This window comes from Drosophila miranda (assembly GCF_003369915.1).
Source record: "Drosophila miranda strain MSH22 chromosome Y unlocalized genomic scaffold, D.miranda_PacBio2.1 Contig_Y2_pilon, whole genome shotgun sequence".
Taxonomy (NCBI): Eukaryota; Metazoa; Arthropoda; class Insecta; order Diptera; family Drosophilidae; genus Drosophila; species Drosophila miranda.
In genome coordinates, this window is record NW_022881614.1 from 25,202,851 (window position 1) to 25,216,369 (window position 13,519).

General features: G+C 46.9%; 1 protein-coding gene and 2 pseudogenes across 2 annotated transcripts; all 3 read left to right on the plus strand.

Moving 5' to 3' along the window:
- Positions 1 to 1,068: 1,068 nt before the first annotated feature.
- On the plus strand, positions 1,069 to 3,280 carry LOC117193430 (annotated as a pseudogene).
- A 1,315-nt stretch (positions 3,281 to 4,595) lies between these two features.
- Positions 4,596 to 6,748, plus strand: LOC117193429 (serine/threonine-protein kinase polo-like). 2 transcript variants are annotated; one of them, XM_033398179.1, is made up of 4 exons: positions 4,596 to 5,089; positions 5,152 to 5,904; positions 5,955 to 6,383; positions 6,447 to 6,748. In XM_033398179.1, exons 1-4 carry the CDS (start codon positions 4,766 to 4,768, stop codon positions 6,639 to 6,641), a joined length of 1,701 nt encoding a protein of 566 aa, XP_033254070.1. In that variant the 5' UTR covers positions 4,596 to 4,765; the 3' UTR covers positions 6,642 to 6,748. The 2 variants fall into 2 exon arrangements, with proteins under 2 accessions (XP_033254070.1, XP_033254069.1); XM_033398178.1 differs by lacking the exon at positions 6,447 to 6,748 and having other exon boundaries at positions 4,599 to 5,089; positions 5,971 to 6,173.
- Positions 6,749 to 8,237: 1,489 nt separating this feature from the next.
- On the plus strand, positions 8,238 to 10,240 carry LOC117193898 (annotated as a pseudogene).
- Positions 10,241 to 13,519: the final 3,279 nt, after the last annotated feature.

Consider the following 13,519-nt stretch of genomic DNA (forward strand, 5'->3'; position numbering starts at 1 on the left):
TTTTCGCCCGCCACCGCCCCCGGCCCCCGAAGGTCCTGTCAATCATAGGCATAGGGCGGCGAACAAAAAAAATAAATAAAGCAACAATTTTAAATGCCTTCTGTGGGAATTTCCAACAGAAATTCGAATATTTGTTGGTTTTTGCGTTTCTTAATTGGTCTATAATCGATGGAATCGTTCTAGGATCTAGCCACAGGAAAAAAAGGAAGGAAGAGAAATTCCCCAAAGAGCTTACCATTCGGAGTGATTTAATCGCCATGAAGGGCCTTAGAAGTCCACCTTCAAAGCCAGGCAGAAATGCAAGCCGACTGAGGGGTGCTACTGCATGACGCGCAAAGGTACGAAGGCTACCGATTGCTTCAATTCTCTTTTGGGCTATCCTTCGCCTCTGACGGCGGCCACGATGCCTACACAGCTTCGTCTCGGCTCGTCAATGCCTTGGGCAGCGAAGTCGGTCCACAGCATCCAATAGCAAAATACACAGTCTTTGGCGAGACTTACTTTTCGGTCCGAAGAATACACAGCCTTTGATAGAATCTTTCTCATCTTTCTTTGGAATCAGAATCTTTAACAGCATTCCCCAATATGCTCAAAGATCATCCAAAAACTAACCATTTCTTCGTAATTTCCGTAACTTCTGCTTCATAATTCATCCTTAGACCATCTCAACAGTTTCCCCCTTCTTTGGTCACCACATTCTAAGCCACTTTTGATGTTTTCTGGTAGAACGTTTCATTATCCTTTGGCCCATTCACAGGGATCTACTTGAACATTTCCATTTAGTCCTTGCTGCACTCCAGGGGGACATTAAAGTGGGGGAGACCGCCCCCCCCTCCCCGCCGCGGAACCGAACAACACATTTTCCACATTTTCACTTAGTTATTACGTTTTATTTGCTTATTTATGGGCTCTGCTGTTCTGCTCTCTCGCTCTCTCTCTCTTTACCATTTCCATTCAATTGTTGAAGGAGGCTATTGACAAAAATATTACCCGTACCCACCCTCTGGGGCAGACTCCCCCCATCGAGTTGGCTTTTGTTATGATTATTTTGTTGTGTGTCGTCAGAGGAGGCTAGTCGTCCAGCGTCGTTTCAATAGCCACAACTCGTACATAGGCATTTAGATCGAACGGTTTTCGGAGCGTTTTTGTAACTATTTTTCGTGAACTTGTGAACTGTGAGCATTGGCATTGATCTCTTAATCGGTTTCGTCGGGAACGCATTTTTCTCGACTTTTTTCGTGTGTTCGCGTGAACTCCAAGGCAAAATGTCCGAAAAACCGGAGGATAAAAACACAGATATACCGGATAGTCTCTACGACTCGAGGCTACACCGGACGTACAAGCGTTTGCGGTTCTTTGGAAGGGGCAACTTTGCCAAGTGCTACGAAATCATCGATGTGGAGACCGACGATGTTTTTTCCGGCAAAATCGTATCAAAGAAGCTGATTATCAACAACCACCAGAAGGAGAAGATGGTTCAGGAGATCGCCATTCACCGTAGTCTCAATCATCCGAACATAGTGAAGTTCCACAGCTATTTCGAGGATATCCAGAACATATACATTGTCCTGGAGCTGTGCAAGAAGCGGGTAAGTACGCCGAGAATCCAGCATAGCATAAGGGATGACAACCCGCCTCTTTTGCCCGTCAGTCGCTGATGGAGCTGCACAAGCGCCGCAGAAGCATCACGGAGTACGAGTGCCGCTACTACATTTACCAGATCGTCCAAGGCGTCAAGTATCTGCACGACAAGTGCATCATCCATCGCGACTTGAAGCTGGGAAACCTGTTCCTGAACGATATGCTGCACGTGAAGATTGGCGACTTTGGCCTGGCCACACGCATCGAATACGAGGGCGAACGCAAGAAGACTCTGTGCGGCACCCCCAACTACGTTGCCCGAGAGATTCTCAACAAGAAGGGGCACTCGTTCGAGGTGGACATATGGTCCATTGGCTGCGTCATGAACACTGTTGGTGGGCCAACCCCCGTTCGAGACCAAATCGCTGAAGGACACTTACTCAAGGATCAAGAAGTGCGAGTACCGTGTGCCCACCTACTTGCGAAAGCCCGCTGCGGATATGGTGATCTCTAGCTCCAGCCGGACCCCAGCTGCCGGCCAGCCATTGGCCAGTTGCTGAACTACGACTTCCTGAAGGGCTCGAGGGTGCCAACGTCCTTGCCAAGCTCTTGCCTGGCCATGGCTCCGCGCATTGCCCTCAACGACACCATCGGGGACCCCACTCATCGCCAGCCGCTGATGCAGATGAACGGCGTTAGGGTGGAGGCCAACCTGCACGACACCATCACTGCTTCATTCCAGCTGTGCCGCCACAACGAGGACTACCGCAGTGACATTGAGAGCTTGCACCAGCAGCTCACCCATCTGATCAACAAGAAGGTTTGTACTTGTTTCCGTAAGAGAATTGTGTATTCATCTCGTGCCTGCTGCCAGGCAATCTCGGGACGAGAATACCGATCCTGCGGCTTAGCCGCTCTTCTGGATATCCAAGTGGGTCGACTACAGCGACAAGTACGGCTTCGGCTATCAGCTCTGCGACAAGGGCATTGGCATTATGTTCAACGACACAACCAAACCGATTCTGCTTCCCAATCACATCAACGTCCACTATATAGACAAGGACGGAAAGGAGAGCTACATGACAACGAGCGATTACTGCAAGACGCTGGAAAAGAAGATGAAGCTGCTGTCCTACTTCCAGCGCTACATGATCGAGCATCTCGTGATGGCTGGAGCCGACAATGTGAACATCGAGAGTGAGCAGGTATCGCGTCTGCCCCATTTGCACTCCTGGCTCCGCACAACCTGTGCCGTGGCCATGCATCTGACCAACGGCACCGTACAGGTAGCCCCACACAAATATAGCTCTCCCTTTTAGGCTTTTACCCAAAAGTATTCCTCATTTCAGCTCAATTTCTCGAATCACATGAAGCTCATTCTTTGCCCGCGTCTGAGTGCCATTACGTACATCGATCGCGAGAAGAACTTCCGCACATATCGCTTCTCGACCATCGCGGAGAACGGTGTGTCCAAAGATATATACCTAAAGATACGCTATGCCCAAGAAAAACTTCGCAAAATGCTGGAGAAGATGTTTGATTAATTCCAGCTCTCCCATCCACCCATTCCAACAATCCTAGTTTCTGTTTCTGTTAAAATTTATATTTACTGTTGAATGTTTTTTGTTTTTAGTTCCCTGTTTTTCGAATGAAATTGTTAATAAATAAAAGAAGAATATTTGCATGAAATTACATGGACACCAAGGACTCCCTCCCTGTCTCTCTCTCTGTTTCCCTGGAAGCCCTAGAGATTAGAGCGAGAGACCGAAACGGAAGCGGCAGTCAATAATGACAACATTTGATTTCTTTCCCAGCCCCCACCCACCCCCTTTTGTCACCCACCCCCGCCCTGTGCTAATCAGCGCAAATACACGCAAAATACAAAAGCCAAATCGAAAGTAAAAGCCAAAATCAGTGAAAGAATGGCCCGAAAGAAAAGGAAACTCCTCAGAGGAGGAAACTTTTCGCCCGCCACCGCCCCCGGCCCCCGAAGGTCCTGTCAATCATAGGCATAGGGCGGCGAACAAAAAAAATAAATAAAGCAACAATTTTAAATGCCTTCAGGGGGAATTTCCAACAGAAATTCGAATATTTGTTGGTTTTTGCGTTTCTTAATTGGTCTATAATCGATGGAATCGTTCTAGGATCTAGCCACAGGAAAAAAAGGAAGGAAGAGAAATTCCCCAAAGAGCTTACCATTCGGAGTGATTTAATCGCCATGAAGGGCCTTAGAAGTCCACCTTCAAAGCCAGGCAGAAATGCAAGCCGACTGAGGGGTGCTACTACCGATTGCTTCAATTCTCTTTTGGGCTATCCTTCGCCTCTGACGGCGGCCACGATGCCTACACAGCTTCGTCTCGGCTCGTCAATGCCTTGGGCAGCGAAGTCGGTCCACAGCATCCAATAGCAAAATACACAGTCTTTGGCGAGACTTACTTTTCGGTCCGAAGAATACACAGCCTTTGATAGAATCTTTCTCATCTTTCTTTGGAATCAGAATCTTTAACAGCATTCCCCAATATGCTCAAAGATCATCCAAAAACTAACCATTTCTTCGTAATTTCCGTAACTTCTGCTTCATAATTCATCCTTAGACCATCTCAACAGTTTCCCCCTTCTTTGGTCACCACATTCTAAGCCACTTTTGATGTTTTCTGGTAGAACGTTTCATTACCCTTAGGCCCATTCACAGGGATCTACTTGAACATTTCCATTTAGTCCTTGCTGCACTCCAGGGGGACATTAAAGTTGCGGAGACTGACCCCCCCTCCCCCGCCACGGAACCAAACAACACATTTTCCACATTTTCACTTAGTTATTACGTTTTATTTGCTTATTTATGGGCTCTGCTGTTCTGCTCTCTCTCTCTCTCTCTCTCTTTACCATTTCCATTCAATTGTTGGCGGAGGCTATTGACAAAAATATTACCCGTACCCACCCTCTGGGGCAGACTCCCCCCATCGAGTTGGCTTTTGTTATGATTATTTTGTTGTGTGTCGTCAGAGGAGGCTAGTCGTCCAGTGTCGTTTCAATTGCCACAACTCGAACGGTTTTCGGAGCGTTTTTGTAACTATTTTTCGTGAACTTGTGAACTGTGAGCATTGGCATTGATCTCTTAATCGGTTTCGTCGGGAACGCATTTTTCTCGACTTTTTTCGTGTGTTCGCGTGAACGCCAAGGCAAAATGTCCGAAAAACCGGAGGATAAAAACACAGATATACCGGATAGTCTCTACGACTCGAAGCTACACCGGACGTACAAGCGTTTGCGGTTCTTTGGAAGGGGCAACTTTGCCAAGTGCTACGAAATCATCGATGTGGAGACCGACGATGTTTTTGCCGGCAAAATCGTATCAAAGAAGCTGATTATCAACAACCACCAGAAGGAGAAGATGGTTCAGGAGATCGCCATTCCCCGTAGTCTCAATCATCCGAACATAGTGAAGTTCCACAGCTATTTCGAGGATATCCAGAACATATACATTGTCCTGGAGCTGTGCAAGAAGCGGGTAAGTACGCCGAGAATCCAGCATAGCATAAGGGATGACAACCCGCCTCTTTTGCCCGTCAGTCGCTGATGGAGCTGCACAAGCGCCGCAGAAGCATCACGGAGTACGAGTGCCGCTACTACATTTACCAGATCGTCCAAGGCGTCAAGTATCTGCACGACAAGTGCATCATCCATCGCGACTTGAAGCTGGGAAACCTGTTCCTGAACGATATGCTGCACGTGAAGATTGACGACTTTGGCCTGGCCACACGCATCGAATACGAGGGCGAACGCAAGAAGACTCTGTGCGGCACCCCCAACTACGTTGCCCCAGAGATTCTCAACAAGAAGGGGCACTCGTTCGAGGTGGACATATGGTCCATTGGCTGCGTCATGTACACTCTGTTGGTGGGCCAACCCCCGTTCGAGACCAAATCGCTGAAGGACACTTACTCAAGGATCAAGAAGTGCGAGTACCGTGTGCCCACCTACTTGCGAAAGCCCGCTGCGGATATGGTGATCTCCATGCTCCAGCCGGACCCCAGCTGCCGGCCAGCCATTGGCCAGTTGCTGAACTACGACTTCCTGAAGGGCTCGAGGGTGCCAACGTCCTTGCCAAGCTCTTGCCTGGCCATGGCTCCGCGCATTGCCCTCAACGACACCATCGGGGACCCCACTCATCGCCAGCCGCTGATGCAGATGAACGGCGTTAGGGTGGAGGCCAACCTGCACGACACCATCACTGCTTCATTCCAGCTGTGCCGCCACAACGAGGACTACCGCAGCGACATTGAGAGCTTGCACCAGCAGCTCACCCATCTGATCAACAAGAAGGTTTGTACTTGTTTCCGTAAGAGCATTGTGTATTCATCTCGTGCCCACAGCCGGGCCTGCTGCCAGGCAATCTCGGGGACGAGAATACCGATCCTGCGGCACAGCCGCTCTTCTGGATATCCAAGTGGGTCGACTACAGCGACAAGTACGGCTTCGGCTATCAGCTCTACGACGAGGGCATTGGCATTATGTTCAACGACACAACCAAACTGATTCTGCTTCCCAATCACATCAACGTCCACTATATAGACAAGGACGGAAAGGAGAGCTACATGACAACGAGCGATTACTGCAAGACGCTGGAAAAGAAGATGAAGCTGCTGTCCTACTTCCAGCGCTACATGGTCGAGCATCTCGTGATGGCTGGAGCCGACAATGTGAACATCGAGAGTGACCAGGTATCGCGTCTGCCCCATGTGCACTCCTGGTTCCGCACAACCTGTGCCGTGGCCATGCATCTGACCAACGGCACCGTACAGGTAGCCCCACACAAATATAGCTCTCCCTTTTAGGCTTTTACCCAAAAGTATTCCTCATTTCAGCTCAATTTCTCGGATCACATGAAGCTCATTCTTTGCCCGCGTCTGAGTGCCATTACGTACATCGATCGCGAGAAGAACTTCCGCACATATCGCTTCTCGACCATCGCGGAGAACGGTGTGTCCAAAGATATATACCTAAAGATACGCTATGCCCAAGAAAAACTTCGCAAAATGCTGGAGAAGATGTTTGATTAATTCCAGCTCTCCCATCCACCCATTCCAACAATCCTAGTTTCTGTTTCTGTTAAAATTTATATTTACTGTTGAATGTTTTTTATTTTTAGTTCCCTGTTTTTCGAATGAAATTGTTAATAAATAAAAGAAGAATATTTGCATGAAATTACATGGACACCAAGGACTCCCTCCCTCTCCCTCTCTCTCTGTTTCCCTGGAGGCCCTAGAGATTAGAGCGAGAGACCGAAACGGAAGCGGCAGTCAATAATGACAACATTTGATTTGTTTCCCAGCCCCCACCCACCCCCTTTTGTCACCCACCCCCGCCCTGTGCTAATCAGCGCAAATACACGCAAAATACAAAAGCCAAATCGAAAGTAAAAGCCAAAATCAGTGAAAGAATGGCCCGAAAGAAAAGGAAACTCCTCAGAGGAGGAAACTTTTCGCCCGCCACCGCCCCCGGCCCACCGAAGGTCCTGTCAATCATAGGCATAGGGCGGCGAAAAAAAAAAAAAAATAAAGCAACAATTTTAAATGCCTTCAGGGGAAATTTCCAACAGAAATTCGAATATTTGTTGGTTTTTGCGTTTCTTAATTGGTCTATAATCGATGGAATCGTTCTAGGATCTAGCCACAGGAAAAAAAGGAAGGAAGAGAAATTCCCCCAAAGAGCTTACCATTCGGAGTGATTTAATCGCCATGAAGGGCCTTAGAAGTCCACCTTCAAAGCCAGGCAGAAATGCAAGCCGACTGAGGGGTGCTACTACCAATTGCTTCAATTCTCTTTTGGGCTATCCTTCGCCTCTGACGGCGGCCACGATGCCTACACAGCTTCGTCTCGGCTCGTCAAAGCCTTGGGCAGCGAAGTCGGTCCACAGCATCCAATAGCAAAATACACAGTCTTTGGCGAGACTTACTTTTCGGTCCGAAGAATACACAGCCTTTGATAGAATCTTTCTCATCTTTCTTTGGAATCAGAATCTTTAACAGCATTCCCCAATATGCTCAAAGATCATCCAAAAACTAACCATTTCTTCGTAATTTCCGTAACTTCTGCTTCATAATTCATCCTTAGACCATCTCAACAGTTTCCCCCTTCTTTGGTCACCACATTCTAAGCCACTTTTGATGTTTTCTGGTAGAACGTTTCATTATCCTTTGGCCCATTCACAGGGATCTACTTGAACATTTCCATTTAGTCCTTGCTGCACTCCAGGGGGACATTAAAGTGGGGGAGACCGCCGCCCCCCCCCCCGCCACGGAACCAAACAACACATTTTCCACATTTTCACTTAGTTATTACGTTTTATTTGCTTATTTATGGGCTCTGCTGTTCTGCTCTCTCGCTCTCTCTCTCTTTACCATTTCCATTCAATTGTTGACGGAGGCTATGGACAAAAATATTACCCGTACCCACCCTCTGGGGCAGACGTCCCCCATCGAGTTGGCTTTTGTTATGATTATTTTGTTGTGTGTCGTCAGAGGAGGCTAGTCGTCCAGCGTCGTTTCAATAGCCACAACTCGTACATAGGCATTTAGATCGAACGGTTTTCGGAGCGTTTTTGTAACTATTTTTCGTGAACTTGTGAACTGTGAGCATTGGCATTGATCTCTTAATCGGTTTCGTCGGGAACGCATTTTTCTCGACTTTTTTCGTGTGTTCGCGTGAACGCCAAGGCAAAATGTCCGAAAAACCGGAGGATAAAAACAGATATACCGGATAGTCTTTACGACTCGAAGCTACACCGGACGTACAAGCGTTTGCGGTTCTTTGGAAGGGGCAACTTTGCCAAGTGCTACGAAATCATCGATGTGGAGACCGACGATGTTTTTGCCGGCAAAATCGTATCAAAGAAGCTGATTATCAACAACCACCAGAAGGAGAAGATGGTTCAGGAGATCGCCATTCACCGTAGTCTCAATCATCCGAACATAGTGAAGTTCCACAGCTATTTCGAGGATATCCAGAACATATACATTGTCCTGGAGCTGTGCAAGAAGCGGGTAAGTACGCCGAGAATCCAGCTTAGCATAAGGGATGACAACCCGCCTCTTTTGCCCGTCAGTCGCTGATGGAGCTGCACAAGCGCCGCAGAAGCATCACGGAGTACGAGTGCCGCTACTACATTTACCAGATCGTCCAAGGCGTCAAGTATCTGCATGACAAGTGCATCATCCATCGCGACTTGAAGCTGGGAAACCTGTTCCTGAACGATATGCTGCACGTGAAGATTGACGACTTTGGCCTGGCCACACGCATCGAATACGAGGGCGAACGCAAGAAGACTCTGTGCGGCACCCCCAACTACGTTGCCCCAGAGATTCTCAACAAGAAGGGGCACTCGTTCGAGGTGGACTTATGGTCCATTGGCTGCGTCATGAACACTGTTGGTGGGCCAACCCCCGTTCGAGACCAAATCGCTGAAGGACACTTACTCAAGGATCAAGAAGTGCGAGTACCGTGTGCCCACCTACTTGCGAAAGCCCGCTGCGGATATGGTGATCTCCATGCTCCAGCCGGACCCCAGCTGCCTTCCAGCCATTGGCCAGTTGCTGAACTACGACTTCCTGAAGGGCTCGAGGGTGCCAACGTCCTTGCCAAGCTCTTGCCTGGCCATGGCTCCGCGCATTGCCCTCAACGACACCATCGGGGACCCCACTCATCGCCAGCCGCTGATGCAGATGAACGGCGTTAGGGTGGAGGCCAACCTGCACGACACCATCACTGCTTCATTCCAGCTGTTCCGCCACAACGAGGACTACCGCAGCGACATTGAGAGCTTGCACCAGCAGCTCACCCATCTGATCAACAAGGTTTGTACTTGTTTCCGTAAGAGAATTGTGTATTCATCTCGTGCCTGCTGCCAGGCAATCTCGGGGACGAGAATACCGATCCTGCGGCTTAGCCGCTCTTCTGGATATCCAAGTGGGTCGACTACAGCGACAAGTACGGCTTCGGCTATCAGCTTTGCGACAAGGGCATTGGCATTATGTTCAACGACACAACCAAACCGATTCTGCTTCCCAATCACATCAACGTCCACTATATAGACAAGGACGGAAAGGAGAGCTACATGACAACGAGCGATTACTGCAAGACGCTGGAAAAGAAGATGAAGCTGCTGTCCTACTTCCAGCGCTACATGATCGAGCATCTCGTGATGGCTGGAGCCGACAATGTGAACATCGAGAGTGAGCAGGTATCGCGTCTGCCCCATTTGCACTCCTGGCTCCGCACAACCTGTGCCGTGGCCATGCATCTGACCAACGGCACCGTACAGGTAGCCCCACACAAATATAGCTCTCCCTTTTAGGCTTTTACCCAAAAGTGTTCCTCATTTCAGCTCAATTTCTCGGATCACATGAAGCTCATTCTTTGCCCGCGTCTGAGTGCCATTACGTACATCGATCGCGAGAAGAACTTCCGCACATATCGCTTCTCGACCATCGCGGAGAACGGTGTGTCCAAAGATATATACCTAAAGATACGCTATGCCCAAGAAAAACTTCGCAAAATGCTGGAGAAGATGTTTGATTAATTCCAGCTCTCCCATCCACCCATTCCAACAATCCTAGTTTCTGTTTCTGTTAAAATTTATATTTACTGTTGAATGTTTTTATACCCGATACTTAAAATGAGTATTGGGGTATATTAGATTTGTGGTAAAAGTGGATGTGTGTAACGTCCAGAAGGAATCGTTTCCGACCCCATAAAGTATATATATTCTTGATCAGCATCAATAGCCGAGTCGATTGAGCCATGTCTGTCTGTCCGTCTGTCCGTCTGTCCGTCCGTCCGTCTGTCCGTCTGTCCGTCCCCTTCAGCGCCTAATGCTCAAAGGCTATAAGAGCTAGAGCAACGATGTTTTGTATCCAGACTTCTGTGATATGTCACTGCTACAAAAATATTTTGTAGCCGAATCATAGATAATGACCATATCTATCAGACTGCTGAATCTGGATTTGATCGGATCATTTTTATACTCTCTCGCACGCACTCTTTGTCGTGTGGTTCAATATTAGCGGCGTCTGCCGCAGGAGAGCCATACTGACTTAGTATCGGGTATAACTGTAGAGTTGCGGTCTCCGCAGCAACTCACAACGTTCCCCCTCGTTATACCCGATACTCAAAATGAGTATTGGGGTATATTAGATTTGTGGTAAAAGTGGATGTGTGTAACGTCCAGAAGGAATCGTTTCCGACCCCATAAAGTATATATATTCTTGATCAGCATCAATAGCCGAGTCGATTGAGCCATGTCTGTCTCTCCGTCTGTCCGTCCGTCCGTCTGTCCGTCCCCTTCAGCGCCTAGTGCTCAAAGACTATAAGAGCTAGAGCAACGATGTTTTGTATCCAGACTTCTGTGATATGTCACTGCTACAAAAATATTTCAAAACTTCGCCCCGCCCACTTCCGCCCTCACAAAGGACGAAAATCTTTGGCATCCACATTTTTAAAGATACGATAAAGCCAAAAACGCAGAATCGGTGAGGATGACTATATGTTCTAGAGTGTAAAATCTCAACTAGATCGTATTATTATTATAGCCAGCATCAAGAAAACAATTTCATTATTTCTACGATCCAATTCAGATTACGCAGTCTTAAAGATATGCTCATTCTCTACAATTCTACGTTTTTGGTTTTCTCATATCTTTAAAATTGTGGATTCCACAGATTTTCGTCCTTTGTGGAGGCGGAAGTGGGCGGGGCGAAGTTTTGAAATATTTTTGTAGCAGTGACATATCACAGAAGTCTGGATCCAAAACATCGTTGCTCTAGCTCTTATAGTCTTTGAGCACTAGGCGCTGAAGGGGACGGTCAGACGGACGGACGGACAGACGGACAGACGGACAGACAGTAAGGGCCCAATCGACTCGGCTATTGATGCTGATCAAGAATATATATACTTTATGGGGTCGGAAACGATTCCTTCTGGACGTTACACACATCCACTTTTACCACAAATCTAATATACCCCAATACTCATTTTGAGTATCGGGTATAAAAAAATTATCAATTTATAAGAAAGTTGCTACAGTAAATGGGTTTTCGATAATTAAATATTTCCATAATATAACTATTTTTAACACAAAAGAAGTGTTTTACAAAATAGATGGAATGGAGGCGGATTTACTATTAAGATTTAACCTATTAAAGAAAATCGGAGCTGTTATTGATACAGGAAAGGGGACTTTAAGTTATAAAGATAATGAAGAGAAACTTATATGTATATGATGAGGTTCTTTCCTTAAACAAATTAACCTTTATAGAAGGAAAAACCATCCTTCCATTGAAGGAATATATAATAAAACGAGGGGGAACGTTGTGAGTTGCTGCGGAGACCGCAACTCTACAGTTATACCCGATACTAAGTCAGTATGGCTCTCCTCCGGCAGACGACACTAATATTAAACGACACGACAAAGAGTGCGTGCGAGAGAGACAGAAAATCAGTCTGAGCGTGACGTCGGGGGCTGCGTAGCCAGTGCAAATTGATTTGTTCCTTTTGGCTATAAAAATGATCTGATCTGATCCAGATTCAGCAATCTGATATATATGATCATTATCTATGATTCTGCGTTTTTAGTTTTCTCGAATGTGCAATATTGTGGATGCAACAGATTTTCGTCCTTTGTGGGGGCGGAAGGGGATAGGGCGAAATTTTGAGATATACGTTTTATAGTAAGATCTAACAGGAGTGCGGATACCAAATTTGGTTACTCTAGCCTTAATAGTCTCTGAGATTTTTGAATATCCCCAGATTTTCGTCCTTTGCGGGGCGGAAGGGGGTGTGGCGAAATTTTGAAACAAACTCGTCTCGGTCCGATATATTAGGAGTGTGGATACCAAATTTGGTTGCACTAGCTTTTGTAGTCTCTGAGATCTTGGCGCTAATGTTTTACTCTAAGCAAAGCCGCCTATGCTACGTGTGTGTTAGAGAGAGACAGGGCGAGAAAAAATGAAATTGTTTTCTTGATGCTGGCTATCTTAAAGATATGGTCATTCTCTACAATTCTACGTTTTTGGTTTTCTCATATCTTTAAAATTGTGGATGCCACAGATTTTCGTCCTTTGTGGGGGCGGAAGTGGGCGGGGCGAAGTTTTGAAATATTTTTGTAGCAGTGACATATCACAGAAGTCTGGATCCAAAACATCGTTGCTCTAGCTCTTATAGTCTTTGAGCACTGAAGGGGACGGACAGACGGACAGACGGACGGACGGACAGACAGACAGGGCTCAATCGACTCGGCTATTGATGCTGATCAAGAATATATATACTTTATGGGGTCGGAAACGATTCCTTCTGGACGTTACACACATCCACTTTTACCACAAATCTAATATACCCCAATACTCATTTTGAGTATCGGGTATAAATACAAAACGAGGTGGAACGTTGTGAGTTGCTGCGGACACCGCAACTCTATAGTTATACCCGATACTAAGTCAGTATGGCTCTCCTCCGGCAGACGCCGCTAATATTAAACGACACGACAAAGAGTGCGTGCGAGAGAGACAGAAAATCAGTCTGATCGTGACGTCGGGGGCTGCGTAGCCAGTGCAAATTGATTTGTTCCTTTTGGCTATAAAAATGATCTGATCTGATCCAGATTCAGCAATCTGATAGCTATGATCATTATCTATGATTCTGCGTTTTTAGTTTTCTCGTATCCTCAATATTGTGGATGCAACAGATTTTCGTCCTTTGTGTGGGCGGAAGGGGGTGGGGCGAAATTTTGAGATACACGTTTTATAGTAAGATCTAACAGAAGTGCGGATACCGAATTTGGTTACTCTAGCCTTAATAGTCTCTGAGATTTTTGAATATCCCCAGATTTTCGTCCTTTGCGGGGGCGTAAGGGGGTGTGGCGAAATTTTGAAACAAACTCGTCTCG

Excerpts from the sequence above, each read along its gene's own strand:
- LOC117193429 (XM_033398179.1), top strand. The coding sequence starts at position 4,766 with ATGTCCGAAAAACCGGAGGATAAAAACACAGATATACCGGATAGTCTC. Across the intron at positions 5,090-5,151 it reads TGGAGCTGTGCAAGAAGCGG|TCGCTGATGGAGCTGCACAA; the intron begins GTAAGTACGCCG and ends TTTGCCCGTCAG. Across the intron at positions 6,384-6,446 it reads TGACCAACGGCACCGTACAG|CTCAATTTCTCGGATCACAT; the intron begins GTAGCCCCACAC and ends TCCTCATTTCAG.